The sequence below is a fragment of the Gymnoscopelus microlampas genome (assembly GCF_963454915.1).
Source record: "Gymnoscopelus microlampas genome assembly, chromosome: 8".
Lineage (NCBI taxonomy): Eukaryota > Metazoa > Chordata > Actinopteri > Myctophiformes > Myctophidae > Gymnoscopelus > Gymnoscopelus microlampas.
In genome coordinates, this window is record NC_139945.1 from 43,404,132 (window position 1) to 43,425,742 (window position 21,611).

The 21,611-nt window shown below is 39.6% G+C and overlaps 2 protein-coding genes across 2 annotated transcripts; both read right to left on the minus strand.

The window, feature by feature from the left end:
- Positions 1-981: 981 nt before the first annotated feature.
- Positions 982-12,571, minus strand: camkk1b (calcium/calmodulin-dependent protein kinase kinase 1, alpha b; the record flags this gene model as incomplete). Its single annotated transcript, XM_084064682.1, has 17 exons — positions 982-1,060; positions 2,806-2,909; positions 3,076-3,204; positions 3,368-3,455; positions 3,772-3,845; positions 3,935-3,988; positions 4,165-4,364; positions 4,584-4,672; positions 4,824-4,845; positions 4,949-4,985; positions 5,213-5,346; positions 5,440-5,491; positions 5,588-5,641; positions 5,743-5,790; positions 5,902-6,167; positions 11,471-11,536; positions 12,499-12,571. 17 exons carry the CDS (start codon positions 12,569-12,571, stop codon positions 982-984), a joined length of 1,569 nt encoding a protein of 522 aa, XP_083920808.1.
- A 1,948-nt stretch (positions 12,572-14,519) lies between these two features.
- On the minus strand, positions 14,520-21,548 carry LOC311049949 (dicarboxylate carrier UCP2-like). Its single transcript, XM_084063905.1, has 8 exons — positions 21,248-21,548; positions 21,062-21,151; positions 20,325-20,476; positions 19,604-19,805; positions 16,940-17,143; positions 16,347-16,448; positions 16,046-16,226; positions 14,520-15,685 (listed from the first exon to the last, which is right to left on the minus strand). The coding sequence occupies exons 3-8, from the start codon at positions 20,448-20,450 to the stop codon at positions 15,571-15,573; spliced, it is 930 nt and encodes a 309-aa protein (XP_083920031.1). The 5' UTR covers positions 20,451-20,476; positions 21,062-21,151; positions 21,248-21,548; the 3' UTR covers positions 14,520-15,570.
- Between the last annotated feature and the right edge of the window lie 63 nt (positions 21,549-21,611).

Consider the following 21,611-nt stretch of genomic DNA (forward strand, 5'->3'; position numbering starts at 1 on the left):
GCCATATACCCTCCTATATAAAATGTTTTACTATTTTGTTTTTACTGTACATGCAAATAAATATAATGTAAATACTGTAGGTCATAGACTGTAAATCCGGTACAATAAAATGTCAACAGGTGTTTTCTTACAACTCCAGTAGCATGTTTCTTGCATGCCCACCTGACTTACCATTCTGGGAATTGAGGGGTCGGGCCCGGGGTGGCGGGAGATATCTGGCCCAGGGGCCTCCTTGAGTCTTAATCCATCCCTGCACCTTTACACTGTGTGCTGCTGAATGAGTAATTCTGCAACTGAGCATCACCAGCCACCAAATTAACTTCAGAATTTTTATGGAAGGGCCTATAATATGAGCTTCAAGACATTTTATGTCATTAGTAAAATGTGCATTGCAATACTTATAGCAATGAAATAGCATGACAAGCAGAAAGACTGGTGTTGAACTGTGACTTGCATTGGGGAACTGAGCTTTGAGTAGAACGGAGTAGGCTGGTAGATAATATAAAGGCCTGCCATCTAGTGTTGGACATTCAGCACAATGAAACAAGAATGCTACGACTAAGTCCTGAGCTCTTCCTATACAATACATTTTATACATTCACACTCAAAAGATGTGTTTAATTGTATTATCTGCATCACTTATTAAAACTTGCAAAAATATATTTTATAATGGTACATACATACATACATACATATGTATTTATGTACATATATAAAACAGTCCAGTCCAAGTACACTGTATGAAAAGTTTGAAAAACACATTCAAGGTCAAGACTATCACAATATAGTAATGCATCATATTCTCTGCATATGAAGTATGATGGGAATAAGAGTGGACACTGAATGAACAGCATTAGTACAAAGTATTTGATCACTACTGCAAACATATTAAAGAAGTTTCACAGTCAAGGTGTCCTGTACTGATAAACAAAAACATATATAATTAAAATAAAGTTTTTAAACTGTGTAGGACTAGGCTTTCTAGTTGGACTCCAGAAAACCTTCATCTTCACAAAGGTCCTCCAATTCTCCTTCTCTGCTTCCCTCATTACTGATTTTCCTGTGGGTGACATGGCACAGTATGCACTATTATGTTGTTGAAGCTATGAGAGTAACACTGTATTGAATGCCATACCTGACATGCATGTCATATACGTGTGGTGTAATTCATTTGTTTATTTTCATACAATTAACCTTTACAGAACACAAGACCAAAAGGAGAGACAACACAATGCTTACCTCAATGAAGCAAGCACGTCCCAGGAACCACTGCAGTAAAAGGAAAATTATGAAGGATATGGATGATATTATCAAGTGTATTTATTGGCAAATCAACCACTTAAACCGTATGTTGACTGGGGTCTATAGGCCTACTTGGCCCCTCCTGTTTTCCTCTACACACCAAAATCGCTTCTCAGAAAATAACCGATCTACAAGCTCACAACGCGTCACAACAACCCAATGCGTTGTCAGGTTGTAGATTGGCTATTTTTGCGAAATATTCCCCTATTATGACACGCCCAGTATAGGGACACTAGGGTTCATGTGTTAAGTGAAAAGGGGGCATATTCTCACAATAGTATATATTGCTACTAGTACACAGCACAATGGTAAATCTTGTTAATCATGAAATGGGCGACTGGACATTAAAGTGTATGAGTTATACATCTGTGAGTGGACGAGGATGACTACAGATCAACATCACTTCACATGGAGGCATAATTAGCTATGGCACGGGCCTCCCACTGCTCCAGCAGTGCCCAGATGCACTTCAGACAAACCTGGCTTGTTAATGGAAACAAAGCTGCAAAACCATTTCCTCTGCCACAAGGGCTCCCATTTAGCTTATCAGGAGAGGGTAAGTGCTATCTAAGCTTGATGTAGATTTAAAGAGCCATTCGTACCACACCAACAATATTGAAACTAACAGCAGTGTTCAAAGATAATGACAGACATGATAGCTTAGACAATAACATTGTATATTGTAACAGCATATATCCAGGTTTACTACCAACAGTTGCAGGTCGTAATGGCCTATAACAACAGTTAGTTAGAAATGCAAAAGCAAAGTGTTTTTCTAATCCAATTAATGCCAATAAACATAGTCCTAGATTTGTATATAAAACTGTTGACCGTCCCTTAAAACAGTACACTTTTAATGTGTGTAAATCTTCTACTCTTTTCTTTCTTTTTTTACTGACATGGTTGAAGGTATGTCCCTGTCCCTACGAATTTGTAAATGTTTGTTGACTGCCCTGCAGATATCTAAAATAATTCAGGAATATATCCAGAACGAGTTTTAAAAACACCAAAATCATCATACTTAGATACATAAAATAAATACATAAAAACAAAAAGCACTCTTTTATGCCCACAGTATATGGAGATCCCTGATGTCATCAGTATATACCCATATATGGGCATGCCCATTTTTGAGCTCATACGTGGAGCTGAGTCATTTGTGTTTTTAATATTTGTATTTAATCTTCAGTAAATTTTTTTATTATCATTATCATTATTATTATTATTATTATTATTATTATTATTATTATTACATACATTACACACAACCTACTGCTTGTCCCATATGTTCAACATGGGCCACAACATACAGAGCTGTAGCATAGTACTGTTTATAAATTGACTGAATAGAGTGAAATACAGTAGATCCTGTCTCGCGAGACTAGTAACCGACTTTCTCTATTTATAACCTAGAGGCTACCTTTTGTTTTGTTCTGGTAGAGAACTAATCCTTTAGCAGGCACTTAGGCAACGCAGTCTTACCAGGATTTGCATGGTACTTACGTAAGGAGACCTCCAGGGGCAGACATGGACCTTTCAGCTCTTCTAGGTGGACACTCAAATGGATTACTGAATGATCGCTTCCTCAGCATTGATTTAATCAGGATCTGTATTAGGCATCAAAATGTTAAGTTTAAGATTTCCATTTCATAAAGTTACTCTATTAACTTGACCAAACGTTAAGTCTGTTAGCCTGTTCTGGATGTTATATGGTTGTTAAAGCTTCTAAGCCTTGAGTATTTCCACAATGCAGTATCGGCATGACTGACATACCACAGTAGAAAGGCTGGGGATCAATTTGACACAGTTCTGGACTTCCTCTTCAGTGACCTCCACGGCACTGCAGTGATCTTCCTCCAGTGGGAGAGGGTCTGAACCATGCTCTGTGATCCACCGATGGAGCTGTGACAATTAGACAACATACACCCATAGAACACCTTTACTATGAAAAGAAACATAGACAGCACTGGCAGAAAGATTAGAGTGTCTACACACAGTAAAGTCCTGAGTGCTCATTTACAATCAGGATGTGAACAATCTGTACACACTTGCCTCCCTGTTTTACCTTTATTTCATGGATGATGATTCTTGTTTCAGGGTTTTTATCCAGCATCAATTGGATTAACTCTTTCAAGTCCTCACTTATGACCGGTCTGTGTAACAAAACACTGAATTGAATACATAGGGTTTCCTATTCACCAGATAATTTGTGCGGTACAGCTAACTGGCAAGAAATGTTACCAGTGCTACTTAATACTTATTTGCAAGAGTCTAATATATTTCATGTTATAGTAATTTGGCAGCAGAGAGAGTCAAATACAATGTCAATGTTGACATGCCAATCAACACAACAGGCTGATGCTATGGTCATAGCCTATTGTGCAAATAACAATATAAAGAAAGCACAACAAAGTGCAATTGGGGGCTATAAAAAAACTTACAGGTATGTAATGTATATGTTACTCTTACGTTTTTGGAAACTCCACAGCCTTATTCTTGATCATATTGTGCAGCGCAACAATGAATTCATCATAAAAAGGGACCTGTAATGAATTGATCATTAAATAAATGTTTATTATATATTTGGTCCATTTATTTTTCATTTAGATTTAATTTAGTAATTCTTACATACCTTGCCAAAGACAAAGCAGTACAGTGTAATTCCCATCGCCCACACGTCTAAGGCCTGGTAAACACAGCCCAAGGATTATTTTTCATAGTAAATCATGGAACACCATTCCCTGACCCAATGTTTGTAAACACGTTGTTTAATAATAATCGTTAGTCGTTAGTAATTGTTTATTAAACTTCCTACTAAACAGTTCATGTATTTACAACTGAGAAACAATAGATTTGTCTAACCTTGCCACTGAAGCTCTGGTCATTTTCAGACATCACCTCTGGGGCCATGAATGCTGGGGTTCCAGCCGAACTGGACAGATGGGCATCAGTTCCCTCAAACTCGTTACTGACACCAAAGTCTGCAATCTTCACATGACCGTCCTCCCCCAGTAACAGATTGGAAGGCTTGATATCTCTGTGGATGATCTTCTGGAAGTGCACTGGAGATGTAAATGAAAACGCGCACAATAATGAATGGGAGCAGGAACAAGGTTGCTTATTTTACTACAGCCTACTGAAGGCTAATGTATACTTTGTCACAAATATACAGTATTTTTGTCAAACGACACTTGTCAAAAGGGTTGTGTGATAATGTCGGCCTAAACAATATACCAGAGGCTCAAGGTACAAATCAGATTTTGCAGTGCTTCTAAACTCACAGTATTCAATTCCCAGGATGACGTCTCTGAAGTAAAAACGAGCCTGCTTTTCTGTGAAAGGGCTGTCTGTGGGCACCTCCATCACTGGACTGACAAGCATGTAAAAGAAGGCAGACAAAGATACTGTAGCTACCACATCCCATAGGACCTACAGTATCACTATGCCATACATTATGTCTTGCATTCTGCAAATGTCTAATATAAACATGGACAGAACACATGCATAAGTAAAAAACATACCCTTTAATCACCAGCTCGAAAGCTAGAGGGTAAATAAACAAAATGTAATGACTCCTCAAACAATGACTCCTTAAAATAATGAAAGATGAATGAAGTCAACAAGAAAGATGTGAATGAAGCCCTACCCATGTGGAGACTGTCTTCTTTAGGATCATCAAGCACCTGCAAAAATGTGTGTGGTTAATGATCCATTTCAATGAACACAAAGGGCTATGAAATAAAAATGTGTAATGTTCTTTAAGCAGTAGACCTTACATTAACCAACTACAGACATTTTATTTTTTTGAACGGTGAAACACAGTATGATTGCATTGTAAGAGTTTATCATTCTACATTCAACACAATGTAATTTAGAATAGGAAAAGCCTGTAAGTATTGAGTCATTTTACCTCAATTAATTTAACAACATTAGGATGGTTTAGTTTTTTCAGGATGGCGATCTCCTGGTACACTTTATCTAGTGGCCCTGGAATTTTAGGTAGCTGATCTCGCTGTGCACTTGGTCCTTGAGGAGGGGGGCGTCCTAAAATGTCACACACAGACACACATCAGGGCCAGGACTCAGGGGCTATTTGAATATTCTTTAAAAGTATTACGAAAGTAAATTCTCACTCACGTAAAAATCCACAATGCCTCATCAACTTCTTTTTTGAAACGACTTTCATTGCCTAAAGAATATGAGGTAGCTATAGTAAGTAACAACATTACAAGTACACTATTGGTCAAAGAATACATGAAGCTACATAAAGTAGGCTGTAACTTACATAGTACTCTTCAGAATCTTCATTATAAGCTAATTTTACCACACCATATGAGCCCTATGGGTGTAAAATGCCAAAAGGTTAATGAACAATGTTAAATATCTTTCAGTCAGATAATTGTACTGTACTTCTGCTTCATATACTGTACATTTGATTACCTTTCCGATGTTATCCTTCAACTTGTACTGGTTGAGCTGAACACAACCCTGGGGAGTGGAAAGGTTTAATTAATCCAGTAAAGTAGCTCATGAGTAAATGTGTAACACTTTAATTAATGTCACACGTTGATGTTTCCATGAGCTATACAGAACTCTCACCTCTGCATCGGTGATGGATACGCGCCTGGTCTCAATGGTGGGCTGCCTGGCCATACGATGACTTCGCTCCTGGAGTGACAACTTCCTGTCTGAGAGGCGGCGGCTCTGAGGTGTGCTCCTTGGAGCGCCGGACCTGTAGCCATTGGGTGGGGTCATCTGGTTGGAGGCCATGTTCATGGCTGCCACCATATCCGCCAACTCTGCATTACACTCAGAGTCCAGCTCTGCCCCGCACACTGCATGAGCATTCATGGTAGCTATAGTCCCTGTTCACTCACGGTTGGAGCATTGGTGTCACGGAAGCCAGTGTCTTGAAAGAACCAAACAGCACATCATAATGCTGGAATGAAACAGGCATCCGATGAGAACTATGTACTACGATCGATGACATCAGTGTTTCCCAAACAGTGGGTCGGGGTCGCAGGTCCATTTTTATGGGTCGCGAGTAAATATCCCCTTTATTCCTTTCATTTCCTACATTTAGTTTTTAATAAAATGTAAAAAAGCACCCCCCCCCCCCAAAAAAAAAGAAGAAAAATCTAAACCTTTTGTGAATTAAAAACAAATTCAGAAATATTTCAAAATATTTTCATAAATAAATGCCAAAAATCTAAGAAATTCCATACATGTTTAAACAAATGTTTAAGAATGAGTGAAAATAGCCGATCTACATCGCAACGCGTTGTGAGCTTGTACATAGATCTGCTATTTTCACTATTTTGGGTCACGGGGAGACATTTCATTTCTCTTTTGGGTCTCGAACTAAAACGTTTGGGAACCAATGGCATACATCAAATAAACAAAAACGTTTCACTGACAATGAGATGATGTTGTAGCAACGCCTCCTGGCCTTCAATGTCTCATCGCCATTACATGCTGCTGCCTCAAGTACAGTACAGAACAGAACTGGCTCATTGCCATTACATGCTGCTGCCTCAAGTACAGTACAGAACAGGACAGAACTGAAAAGCTTCTTATGTAACCTGGGAAAAGCTTTCAGGTAAAGATTTTGCACGGAAATGAAAAGTCTTTATAATTTCTAACTATATAAAAACATCTTCAAATTCAATCATGGCATCCTCAAACAAGAAAGATTCCTGTCAACATAAATTTTCAATTGTCTGTACGAGCTTACAGTTACTTGATTGCATAGATTAGATAATGCAACAAAAGACACATTTCAAATAAATGTATTTTTCTTATTTTACTTACACATAACTGTAGGGTTCTAAATTGGAGGCAGGCGTGGGTTATCTGCATGCTGTCCTCTTATACTCAAGTAGGGAAACTCCTTTGTGTCTCAAGGCAGGACTTTCACTGATGACTCTGATGAGCCAAGGACTACGAGATCACTAGTCTTAAGGATTAACTCTGGTCAGGGAGGGTTATTTTGAGGGAAGCTTTCAGTGTCTACTTGCGAGGTAGATGATATTTTTAGGCTCAACCCCGGTAGCCTACTTTAGAATTCATAAAAAAATTAAACAGCATTCGTATACAGACAATATGCTGTATATACGGTATATAATTATGCGCTATATATTAGATACAGTATCTACAGTGTGTGTTTGTGTCTGTGTGTGTGTGTGTGTGTGTTATGTGTGTTATGTGTGTGTGTGTGTGTGTGTGTGTGTGTGTGTGTGTGTGTGTGTGTGTGTGTGTGTGCGTGTGTGTGTGCGGGCACGCACATACGTAATATGTATACACATACATACATACATACATACATACATACATACATACATACATACATACAGTACATTATATATATATATATATATATATATATATATAGTGCTTCACAGAGATAAAATACACCATACCCTAGGAGAGCACAAAAATATGAAAACATTAAAAGCAAATAAATAAATAAATAAATATGCAGCAATACAGTAGGACACAATGGGTAAAAGTCTTTAGGTAATAAAAGCGACTCTATATAAGTGGGTTTTCAGGAGGGATTTGAACCGGGGCACAGTCTCTGCAAGCCTGATCTCTAAGGGGAGGGAGAGCATTCCAGAGAGTCGGGGCTCTAAAAGCGAAGGCCCGATCACCTTTTGTTTTTTTATGGGAGAATGGGATTTTGTAGAGCTTTGTCTGAGGACCTCAAGTTGCGCTCTGGTTTATATGGCTCGAGTAGGTCGGAGATGTATGAAGGGGCCAGACCAGAGATGGCCTTAAAGGTAATTAATACAATTTTAAAATCAATTCTGAAAGTGATTGGGAGCCAATGTAGGGATGCTAGAATTGGTGAAATATGATTGTACTTTCTAGTGCCGGTCAGGACCCTGGCGGCAGCGTTCTGGACCAGTAACATATTTCATAGACCAGTAACCGTTGAATTGATTTGTTAGAAAGACAGGTATATAGGGAGTTACAGTATCAAGGCGTGAATAGATGAATGCCTGAATTACTTTAGTTAAATCGGGGGTGGATAGGAAGGGCTTGATTTTCACAATGTTTCTGAGGTGGTAGAAGGATATCTGAATGACCTTTTTTACATGGCCTTCAATGGGGATGGGGCCAAGGATCGAACCTTGGGGGACGCCGGAATGTAGGGGGGCTAAGGATGACGTTGCATCACCAATGCCAATGGAAACAAATCTGCCGGATAAGTATGATCTAAACCACTCAAGGGCGGTGCCTGAAATGCCCCCAGCTTTCCAGCCGGCTGATAAGGACCGCGTGGTCGATCGTGTCGAAGGCCGCAGTCAAGTCCAGTAGGACAAGGATGGAACAGTTTCTTAAATCTGCGGCCATTGACAACTTTCAGGAGAGCCGTTTCCGTGCTATGGAGAGCACGGAAACCTGACTGAAATTTCTCGAAAAGGCAGTTTCCACTCAGATGGCCCACGAGCTGAGTGAAAACTACATTTTCTACAACTTTGGACAGAAAGGGTAGTTTGAATATAGGTCTGTAGTTATTCATGGCGGAGGGGTCAAGGTTTGCTTTTTTGAGGAGGGGAGTGACTAGTGCAGTTTAGGGGGCGACGGCATGCTCATTGTCCCAAAGAGAGTTCTGGAGTTTTGATAGTTCTTGGCAATGAGATTGGAGAAGTACTTTGCTCTGGCATCTTTAACTGAATTATTGTAAGATTTCATGAGATCTTTCATGATTTCGTAGAACACGTGTAATTTTGTGGCTTTCCATTTCCGTACAGATTTTCTAAGTTCTCTTTTAAGTGCGCGGGTGTGATCATTGAGCCAGTGTGAGGTGATGTTGGGTGTGTTGGTACGGGTTTTAAATGGAGCGACAAGTTCATGGGTAGTTAGGCAGATGCTGTTAAAGTAGTTGAGCTGATTGTCAGTAGAGCGAGAGAGGGCAGGAGGAGTGGCAGAGGAGATAAACATAGAACTGAATTGAAAAACAGTGGTTAACAGTGGTTAGTTCCTACTGTCAGGGTTAAGTGTTGAACGAGGACCCAAATGCAGACACTGAAGGCGGCAGGTCAAATCCAGCAATTTATTAATAAACTCAAAAACGAGGCAGGCAAATTATACTGAACACACATGGTAGACATATGAGGAACTAACAAGGAACACATCGAAACGCAGGGTTTAAATAGACTCAGGGATAACAGGACACAGGTGAACTCAACTGACAATCAACACTGGGATAGGCTCGAGGACTAAGAGGACACAGGTGGAAACACAGACAAATCACAAGACAGGTTAGACAAGGCAGGTACAGTACTACAGGGGCTGACAGGAAACAATAGAACAAAACTACAAAATAAGAACCAGAAACACTTTAAACAAGACACAGAAATGCATATCCTGACAGATATGGGTGGTATGTTGGGAGTGACTGGGAGTAGTCACTCCGTGGGGGTGGTCAGCCGGGTCAGAAGAGAAGTGAGAAGTCAGTATATATATATATATATATATATATGCTTCTCTTTGGAAGGAACCGCACACTCCAAATGACGACGTCATTTGGAGTGTGCGGTTCCTTCCAAAGAGAAGCAGTGGGAAGGTTTATTTCTTTCTTATATGCATCTTCTTGCCAAACCAGCACCTCCACCCTGGATGTGCACGAGAGCTTCCTGATTATATATATATATATATATAGACATACATACATACATACATACATACATACATACATACATACATACATACATACATACATAAATACATACATACATACATACATACATACATACATACATACATACATACATACATACATACATACATACATACAGTACATACATGCATATACAGTATAGTGTATAGGACATAATGGTGAATAGAATGATAGGACATTTGACACCAAAGTCACACTGCACACTGCAGTGGCCAGAAGCCCAGGTGATAACTGAGATATGATAAGGTCAATGTGACGGGCCCTCCGGTCAGCCACCCCTTCAGCCCCCCAGAGTCTTTTTGAGATTTTAGATCTCTTCATTTCTTTGGCAGTAGTACAAGCCCTGCCCCTGCATCATCTACTCCTTAAAAATGCATAGAGGCCCGCCCATTTGCCATCTAGCTAAAATGTATTGGCCACATCTCCAGGCACACTATTGAGCATCCGGCACTCACCCGTTAAAGAAAGTGGGCTTTGGGAAAGGGTAGAAACTAAGCAACTGTAGCTTTGCTACTTGTAAAAGTGAGAGGGGATGACATTACCAGCTCATTTTGATGTTTTGAGGATCATCGAACTCCGGGAACTTCTTGAGGATGAAGGGAAACTAAATCAAATAATAAGATACAGCCAGAAGGTGAGAAATACAAACGAAATGAAACAATTGGTGTTATAATTTAGCATGTTGCTCGGTTTTCTTGTTCTCTTTTTTAGGTATGTGATTTCCTTCCTTTCTACCAGGTCTTAAAGTATTATGAACTACTTCCAGTATGTAAAGAAACCTTTCAAAAATGTATGTGACCTTTATTATCTCATCATTAGTTATTGCATATATAATTATCAGTTTCAGGGACTGAAGAGCGCTATAGAGAACATTCTAGCTTCAAATCACATATTGGCAGAGTCCAGCCTTTCCCAGAAACCAGCTTTTAGAAATACTAAGTTGCTTCTTGGAATAAAGTACCAAGAAAAGAAAAACCTTGTCAGCATCATCCAAGCCAAACAAGACCAACTTGGTGAGTTTTCATATCTTCAGTTTGTATATGTATACACATATTTCTCTCTCCAAATACGTCTAGCTATCAACTTTAATTTAAGTTTTAACTACACATTGTTAATTACACATTCATAATTTTAGAAGAAAGCTACACCATCCATGCTGCTCAGCGATCTCTCCTGAAAAAGATAACACATGCTGAGGAGGAGTGTGAGGTAAGGATCGATGGTGGTATTCTGAGTGACACTGTACATGGATGGTTCGATGTTGGATCATGATTTGATATAATGCTTTGCTGTTCATTTGCACAATGAATAGAAGTGCTATGCCTGCTGCTCCCTGTACCCTGGAAAGAGATGTGTCCAGAGCTTTTACACTGTCTAGAGTAGACCTTTTAGTTGGATTAACAAACAAAAATCATCCTGTCAGTGGTGGTCATATGGGCAAGCACTGTTGGTGGGAAAGGAGAATGCAAGAACTGTACACACTCCTGATGTTAGGATCAACATCATCCTGCTCACCCTCTGTTCGTGTGGAGGGACTCAGGACACAACCTGAGACACCACAGACCAGAGAGCATCTCCACCCACACAACACGCTTTTTTAACAGCTTTTTTCCTGCCACTGTACGCTTAGTAGCCGAGGACATTAGGGACGGTAGTCAATATGACAGATGAACTGAATCCGAGCAGATGAACTAAATTAGGACAGATCGTGATAAGACGAATTGCACCACTATTTGCACTGTTTTTTTATTTTTTATTATGACGGGCTTATTTATTATATTTGATATTGTCTTTGGTGAGTGTGGTAGGATATTATGTAGGATTGTAGGATGTACTGTATGTTCTCTCTGTACTTTCTGTCTTCTTTTTTAAAATGCTGACCCTGGGAGCTGAGCTCCAAAATTTCCTATGCACTTGTGCAAATGGCAAATAAAGTCTATTCTATTCTACACGTTAAGAGGCTGCCGCTGTGCACAAACAGGCATAAATAATCTGTGTGCTGAAACATTTTGGTTGGGACAAAATTGTAATAATGGCATTGAATATATGCAATTATAATGAATTGTTGTTATTCTAAATGTGCACCTGTACTGAAACTGTAATTATTTCCAACTACAGATACTTTTTCAAAACTTTGTGGAGGGGAAAACATCACTGGTAGATTTTTTGACGCACTATCAGAACTACAGGAAGCTCTACCACGTGAGGGTGGTCCTAGTGAAGAAAATGCAGGAAATTATCAAATATGAAAAGGAACCACAAAGATCCACAGAGATTCACAGCACTGGACATTTCTCAGTGGGTTTTCCTGAGGAACAACCTAACACCTGGCACTCTTTGTTCAGTGTAACACCCATCAGTATACCTGCCTTCTACCACCATTCTCTCACCTCTGTTCCATGCCGCCCTCCTGTCTTGCTACCCTTTGTTGACCATGTAAGCAATATCCAACCGTTACAGCATACAGCCTTTCGTTTTGATACTGCTGCTGAGCCTCTATGTCCCAGAACGTATGGACATGTTCCTAGATGGCCAGCCAGACCGTTCCGTCTGCAGCGTCTCAAGATGCAGCCCAGGACACATCCCCGAGAACCACACTAAAGTCTCAATTTGGGTTAATCTATTTACAGCAAGGTTTTTGCTTTATTTATCATTGCAACACATTTTATCAATGGGCACAAAGCTGTTGTTGGGTAAAATTCATAGTTGAAACCCTGCAGAGATTAATGTACAGAGCTGCATTTAGACTATTCCAACAGAAGGTCATAAGAATCGGGCGACATTACTGATGGTTCACAAAAATGAAGTCACTAGTTCATTTAGGGTATTTGTTTCCATATATACTAATGAATGTAATCCCATGCACATTTAAAATTGGGTTCCATGGTTGCAACAGATATTGATGGTCAGCATTGGTCACACATGATAAGACACAAGGTCATCACACATACATACAATTAGCCACCCCAAAACATCAGATTGTTGTGATTTTTGCAATATTTTTTCTTCTCTGTTTCTTTGGGTTATAAAAATCACCAACCGAGTACATTGGCTCAGTAGAGTGAACTTGAACTCCTCACCTACATGTGATACAGTAGCTCTGATCATCTGTCTGTATAGTCCTGCCAAGGTAAACAAAGGACAGTGAATGTAATTCTCTAACACTTTGCTTCTTCAAGCTTCAGTTTGTCTGCAGTAATATATGAACTCTAAACTGAAACCAATATTGTCAGAAGAACACTGTCTAGCTCAAAGTCTGGTTGTCTGTGCCAGTTTGTACTCATGAATTGGCAAGCAATCCACCAGGTTTTGCCTGACCACCCATAGGATAGGGTTAGCCAGAGTGCCATATGGCCCAGTCAAGCTCTCCATACTAACTGAGGCATGAAGAAAGCCAAGTGGCTTTACAGGAGATGATTAGCAATGAGGAGCATGTTAAAAGGCTTTTGTTACACAAGAGACTTCAGTTACATTTATGTCAGCAGACCCTATTCTCCTAAGTGACTCAAATTGGGCAATTTTCTCATCTGTCAGCTCATGATTGCATGCCTTTGAGCTCCATATGTCTCTGCTCTCTGATGAGCTGAGTGAGATGCTGCTCATTTGTGTTTGTAAAAGATGATCTACTGTATGTACACAACATTCAGCTTCCAAATGTACACACAAATTATCAGAGAATTATAGCTAAAAGTTGTTAACATGAGATTGCAGATGTGTGATACATTAGGTACTTTAGGTATTGACATAGAGTTAATTAAGACAGCCCCCTCTAGTCATTCATTTTTATTGCCGGTGTGGATATGCTTTATCCCTGCTTCTGGTCAGACTGAATGAAATACCTGCATTTCCTTTTGATAAATGTGGACTTTAATGTATCTATTTTTAGCAAAAATAGCTCATCTACAAGCTCACAACACGTCACATCGCAGCACATTGTCAGCTTGTAGATCGGATTATGAAGAAGTACAATATATGGGCTTCAGTGGTTAAGAAAATGTCTTGTCTTGCCTGTTTTTCTTTTATTCTTTATTGTTATCAAACACTGTTGTACAGTATCTGCAACAGCCTCCAGCGATCCAGCAGGCTTAGAGTACAGTGTAGGGGTTCCATTTTTTAAAGACAGAGGTCAGCTTTCCTTTGGTAGACCTACCCTGAACATCAACAAATAAAGTAGCCTACACCTGAGTAGAAACCAACTAAAAGCATATGGGATTCATGTAAGCCTTTATTTATTTATTTGATTGGTTTCTTTGTATATTTGGGCTCTGTATACAGTATGTACCCTGTATGTGTTTACTGTACAAGATTTCAAGAGTATGCCAATACACACATATTATACAAATATGTATGCAGTATGCACACTGAAATATTATCGTGTACAAAAGTTAAAATATAAGCAAAACATTAAAATACCAATTTCCATCCCAAACCTGACTGTTCATTTCTTTCTATACATTTCTAATATCTATATAACTTCTATACAATAGTTTTAGAGTATAGATTATTCAGAGTACAAAATACATACTGTATATCAGAATCAGAATCAAACTTTGTTGTCACATACAAGTAACATGCGTGAAATTCTTAATTGCGCAGGCCCATCAATGCAGTTAAAAGATAGAGAATTAGAGCATAGAAGTAGAATAAAGTGCATAAAAAAAGTGGCTACTGTACATATTATTAGTTTTATGATCATATAAGCATGATCTGCAACTGTAGCTCACTCAGCAAGACCCCCCCCCCCACGCAAAAAGCAAGAAGAAAAAGAAAAAAGAAAAAATATCAGTAGTTCAATTTCTAGCTGTCGGGAGTTTTCAGTAGTTCACGTTTAAACGTAACAGTTAAGGAGGTGAATTAAAAAAACATTTGGTGACGGAGGGAACGATATGTCCTGTACTCTCTGATCAATCAACAGGGTTTCCATAAACCATGTCTAGACTAATTGAACTTTCAGGTGTGCGCTGCTAGACATAACAACATGAGGTGCAATTGTGAGAAAAGTTGGAGACTCCCGTCACACATCATGAACAAAACAAATCCACCCTGTGTGTCCTGGGCCTTGAAGGCACCCTTTTAGAACACAAATGTCAGAATATTCTGTAACTTTAAGCCTGATTTATACATGGTTGCGTGCCAGTGTCACACGCTGAAAATAGCAGCTGTACAAGCTGTACAAGTTGGCAAATCATTGCAGTGTGACTTGTTGTGGGCTTGTAGATCGGCTATTTTCAGTGCATGACACGATGCGCAAACTAATGGGGCATTAGAATATGAACTTATCAGCTATCTTTGACTTAAGCCTAATTTATTCTTGGCCTATGAGTGCTACGGTTATAGGCTCTGTAATACCTTGATGGCAATTCATAATATTTCCTGTGTTTCCTTTCACTTCATTTAACAAGTTCCTACAGTTCATGTTGATTGCAGTACACTTCTCTGCCCATTGGAGGTAGTGTTTCCATACTGATCTCTTTATTTCCAACTTGCTTTGCTCTCTTTAATCTAAAGGCATGCTCTGCACACAACTTTCCATATCCAATAAAGCAATGTGATAGTTGTCCATGTGGCCAGGGCCCGACGGATCAGGTGTGAGATTCCCGATACTGTTGAGCTCTCATCATACCTCTCTTGATCTGCTCATACGTGACAAACATCACTATGTTCCAGGAACCCAAACGAAGGAAAGAGGGCACGAATCTAAAAAGGGAGAAAATGCAAACAAGTAAGCCATTGCTAGCAATTCTTACACATAAGTACCTAAAGTAAAATTTGGAAAATGAACATTTAACCTTTTTCTTTCTTAAGATAAGACAATAGGAACAAGGGGAAATGGCATAGACGAGAGACAGGAGAGAAGGCTCCAGAGTCAGGGACCCCACCAGCTACAATATCTCTGGCTAAAACACACATGCCAAATGTGTTCGTTCGTATGCATGTTTTCTCTCATACTGTAGTAAACAATCAAAGACTACAGTTTTCACCCTTTTTGTTAGCAACAATTATTAGATGAACTCTTATAACACTGATTCTGAAATGCTTGCTTGTGGCAATATTTACCCCTTATAGAAGGACAAAGGCCCTTCTTGAATCAGCATGGTTGCAGCACTGTTACATGCACTGCTGTACTGTCCAGGTACCGAGTTCATGAAGCGGGTCTTCACTACGTCCACTGGAGATGCCACAACAGTGGTGCAGAAGCCGGCTGCAAAGGCTGCTGTGAAGTGGCAGGGCATGTTATCTGTTGAACACAAAATATATTAATTAGTAATAAAGGACTACAGAGTCACAAAAAAAATGAAGATTAACATGTCTCTCTTGCACTGTATTCTTTGCTGAGATGGTGTGTGTTATAACTTGCCTGTCATGAGGTCATACTTAAGGATAAGCTCTTTAATTAAGTCATAGGTGACCAACTCAGAGCAGTTAACAATGGCATTCCGAGTTATGTTTGGCAGACAACCTGCAAAGACAAAACAGAACATGAATTTTACTGTATTTCTCCATAGTGGCTGTGGCTCAGGAGGTAGAGCAGGTCATCCAATGATCCGTGGGTCGGCAGTTCGAAATCCGGCACCTTCTGTCCACTGTCCACATGTCGAAGTGTCCTTGGGCAAGACACTGAAACCCTACATTGCCTCCAAAGAGTTGGTCGGCACTAGCTTGCCACCATTGGTGTGGGAAAAGTGAGCACGCTGGTGTTGATTGTTTGCCGCTTCACCTCCCAATGTCCCCCCCCTGTATGAATGATTGAACCATTGTAAAGCAGTTTGAGTAGCGCCATAAAAATACAATTCATTATTATTATTTTACCTCCAGGAAAATCAACCCCGTTATTAATTGAACAATTATTTTGAAACTGCTACATAAATATTTTTTACTCAAATTATGAACTGATGAGATACAGTATGTGTTAATTTGGTTGATTTTGTCAACGCCCCCCCTTTAGTTTACCTTTCCAGAGCCCTCTGATACCCTCGTCTCTGGCAATGGTCCTGTAGGCATCAATGGTACTACTGTATCTCTTTGCAGAGCCTCCTTCAGGAAGCCGCACCTGAGCCTGGAACCTTACTTTCACCACATCCGTAGGCTGAGCAACAGTCACTGCCATTGCCCCTGTTGTGCAGCCTGCCATTATCCGAGTCACAATTCCAGTATCTGTAACACACCAATGAATGGGACAGAACATATGGACACATACAGTACATGGTGAATAGGTCAATAATAGCCTATATAGATGCATTATGAAGACTGGGATGAAAATTGAGAAAAAAGTTGCTTCCAAAATACAGACATGTATTTCTTGTTGTTGTCATTTGTATAATAAAATAATGTGCGTGCGTGCGTGTGTGTGGGCATAGCCCGACCAAACAGCCACAAACTCGGCATGTGCGTCCCATATGCCCCCGGGGAGGTGCAGTGCCAAGTGGCACCAACGGTTTCCAAGAACCACTAATGTCTGTTTCTGTCTGTCTGCGAGACTGCCCACTGAATCTCCCTCTTCAGACTGCAAATCACCCCCTAGCACTTTCCCTGTACCCCTTCTGTCACCTTCTCCTCCGATTGATGCTAGCTACTGATCAAGATATGGCTACTATGCAGACATATCTTGGTCACTTGTTCTCATGCCTTTTGCTTCTTCTGTTTTCCTCGACCACAAAAGTGATTTAGATAGCATCTTGTGGGATGTGATTTTTAGACAGATGCTAGGTTCATTGCTTACCTGGTAGGCCTATCTTATATAGTTTCAATGTACAGAATGTTATTTAGATAGGATGTTGTTTAGGCAGATGCTAGAGGCACTGTACTGTTCTCTCTGTATTCTATGTATGTGATTAATACCTTGTTTGTCTGCTAAATGCCTAAATTGAAAATTGTAATATTGACAGCGAGGGGCTTTAAGGATGCAAATAGGCTCTATGCATAGCTGTAGTCCCAGGTTCTCAGAAGGTGGCATACTAATTTCCTGTTCCAGTTCATTTTCCCGTATCTTTGATAGCTTTGTGATTCGACTGGTTTAGCAGCAGATGCACATGTGAAGGTGTCATATTATGTGTTTCCAGTTCAAACTGCCAAGCCAGTTTCAAACAAAGCTATGGGAAAATAAACTGGAACAGGAAATTAGTATCACATTCTGAAAACCCGGCACAACAGTTATGCACATAACTGTTGTGCTGATTGTTGGTCAGTACACACCACTTGACTTTAGTCTGGTTGTGTGTAAGGAGTAGCACGCCCTCTAGTGGCTGCAAGCAGGCCTTATTTACATGACCCTTATACTGCATTCACACTGGCAGCTACTAAGTTATACATGAAGATACAAAGCCTAAACTTGCCATGTCTTGTATTACGCTCAACCATGGGACCACCCTTTTTGGGCCCTGGAGTGAACCCCTTTTCCTTGCTGGGATGTCCTATGGGTAGGTTGAAGTTTTAAGCACTTGTTACTTTATATGATATAACATGACATAAGTCATATTAAAGTTATGTTTATATATTTACTTGTGTGTTGCTTTGTGTGAAATAACGCTGATAGAGTGTATTGGATATATATTGAACTTTCACGCCTGTTTAATGATGTATTATGTTGTGATTTGCATACCAGTCAAGCATCACTTGATAAATTAGCTGTCACGTGGTAATAGGGCATCAACTATCGATTATCTTCTTAGCGATTATTCCATCATTACTTTTTCGATTGATCAAACAATCAAGAATTATAAAATATATATCAACAAATCCATTAACCACTTAAGCGTTATTTTATAATTTGTCGCACACTGCACTGGTATTGGGCAAACGATAGTGAAAACAATAGTTTTATTAAATTATCGATTATTTTTTACAATTGATTAAATGTATTAGTTCTATTGTTCTAACTGTTGCAGCCCTACATTGTTAGCCTGGTAAACCATCCCAGTCGCATGAATTCACACTATCATGTAAGAAACATGATGATGTGAATTTACGCGACTGGGATGGTTTACCAGGCTACTACATTCTATGCTAGGATATAGCAAGCTGTATTCCTTTCTCCATAGTGTGAATTGTGATTGACAGGTTAATAAATGGCTGCAAAAAAAATAAAAAAAAATAAAAAAGTTCACAAAGCTACACAGGCAGGACACAAGCAAACCTGTTTAGCAATGATTGGTATTCATCTTCTGGTATATCTGGTCACAAAATTCAGAGACAACCCCATGTTAGTTTCAGGCTCTTTTCTCAAGAACTTAACTTAAGAATTCAACCACTTAAACCCTGAATACTTGACCGGGGTCCCCCAGGGGTCTACAATAGGTCTGATCATTTGTTCCCTCTACACTAAATATTGTCCTAAGTCTGTGCTGCTGGGGACTACAGGGTGAGAGGTGGAAGTATGGCCATTGCATTGCCCACAGCATAAATGTCATTCCCAGTCTAAATTAATTCAACCTCTGTCTCTCAAAGGTACTTCCGTTGAAGAACAGGTCTTCAGAACATAAATGTCAGAATCTTATACAAGTGTCTTATAGAAGTGTAGGGAATATGAGTGTGTGTGTGTGTGAGGGGGGGGGCAGCAAGAAAGAAAGAAGTCCCAGTCAAAGTGTATGGTGTAGCTCGATAACGTCTAGAACATACCTTCTGCTCCTCTGGTGTAGAGCTGCTTCGTTGAGTCATACAGGCCAACGCGGATTGAAGCAAAGCTCATCTGCCTGTGGAGCCCTGCCACCAGGCCACTATAGAGGCTCCTTGGTCCCTCAGTTTTCACTATTGTTTTGATGGTACCAAACACACCCTTGTATCTCACATTCTGGCTCCCTGACGACGTTTCACCCTGAATCTGAAGAAGCAACAGTGTGTGGCATATAGTGTGGAAAAATCTGATCAGTACCCAAAACCATGAGACCTTTTAAAGAAAGTACAAAATCATGCTCAAGTGTAAAAAGAAATGCGATAGTTGTCAGCAATACAGGTCATAAATAGAAAAAGTGCTCCTCGTAGCACAGGTCTCCGCCAGGTCAGGTATTTTGTTGCCAGCAATGTTCGGAATTCACCAATCAGGATGGAATATGAAAAATTTGACAGAGACTTTTGGTTTAATGACCATGACCATAGAGATAATGTGTGCGGATTTGCGTGATGTTTGGACAAAATCTGTAGGAATATGTGTTTTGCAAAAATCAGTCTCCTGGTGGCGCTATGACAGGCCCATGTGAAACATTTGGGGCAGACAGAGACAGACGGACGGACGGACGGACGGACGGACGAACAGGGTGCAAAACTAAAGTCTTGGCCATGCCTTCGGCCTGGCGGAGACAATAAGAAACAAGTGAACAGTAGGGAAATAGCGCATAGTCACCTGTAGTCTAACTTTGGCTGTGTCCAGAGGGAATGTGACCAGGTCAGCAACACAACCAGCAGCTCCAGCTCCAAAGAACTTGACAGTAGTTGTAGGAGCCAAATCAGTGGACCTCACACCAACCATGATGGATTCTCACTTAAAGGTGTAGGCTACAGCAGAAAAGTTTCATTATTTCATATCCCACAGGATGGCAGTTGTATAAGTTTATGAATCACTTATACGCTTACCTTTTTTTAGCAAGCGACACTGATAATAAAACATTAAGTAAATGTATCAATACTGCAATGTAGAAATACTCTGTTACGTAGAAGTCCCGTATTAGAAATGTACTTGAGTAAAAGTACAAAAGTATAGGCATCAAAATATACTTAAAGTACCAAAAATAAAAGCACTCATTGTGCATAATGTCCCATTTCACAAGTTCAAAATGTATTAAAAAATCTTTAGAAAATAGCTGATCTACAAGCTCACAATGAGTTGCCATGGGACACAATGCAGACCTGCAATTTTCAAATGGCCGAAATATATAGGGCCTATATAGGGCACTAAGTGGTTAATGTGTTTTGTAATAATAATCCAAATCTACAAAGTAACTAGTAACTAAAGTAATTGTAGTAGAGTAAAAATACAATATTTGTCTCTGAGATGTAGTGGAGTAGAAGAAGTAAAAGTACTGAACATATATGACATACTCCAGTAAAGTAAAATAAAACTCTAGAAGGCTAGATACATACCAAGACTAACGTCAGGTTCAAGTTTTGGAGAACGAATAACTTCTTTCGTTTCGCCGTGGGCCATAAGTGTTCCAACACAGCATACCACCACTGTAAAATATAATATAGTAATGATAAGCATATACTGGAAATGGTGCATTAATATAAAATAAAAGATCATGCATGAAGAATAAGCATTTTACTTGCCTAGATAGAATATGATAATCGATGTATCCAAGCTGAAGTGCGCCCATTGAGTCACTCACAACTTCTAGATATGAACTGGAAAGTTGAGTTAAAATACCTGTTGTTCCACATCCACAATTACATTACGTGAGCAGTGAGCAGACTGAGCACACGGAAGCGCACGCGTCACGACAACTGGACAACTTTTGACGTGTCCGCGTTGAGTGGCCATGTCGATATTATTTCGAAATAGATTCTGTCTTGAACAATTTGGTCAACGGTCACCAAGTTTAATAATAAAAATAATAAAAACAAATTAAGTCATTAGCAAAAAATGTAATACTCCATTCAATGTAGGCTAAAACATATTAATGCATTATATATT

What these genes read in the sequence shown, in the direction of transcription:
- LOC311049949 (XM_084063905.1), bottom strand. Translation starts at nt 20,450, where the DNA reads ATGGTTGGTGTGAGGTCCACTGATTTGGCTCCTACAACTACTGTCAAG. An exon ending in CTACACCAGAGGAGCAGAAG is followed by an intron (nt 17,144 to 19,603) that starts GTATGTTCTAGA and finishes GGTGTGTTACAG; the next exon opens with ATACTGGAATTGTGACTCGG. An exon ending in TAAGTATGACCTCATGACAG is followed by an intron (nt 16,227 to 16,346) that starts GCAAGTTATAAC and finishes TGTGTTCAACAG; the next exon opens with ATAACATGCCCTGCCACTTC.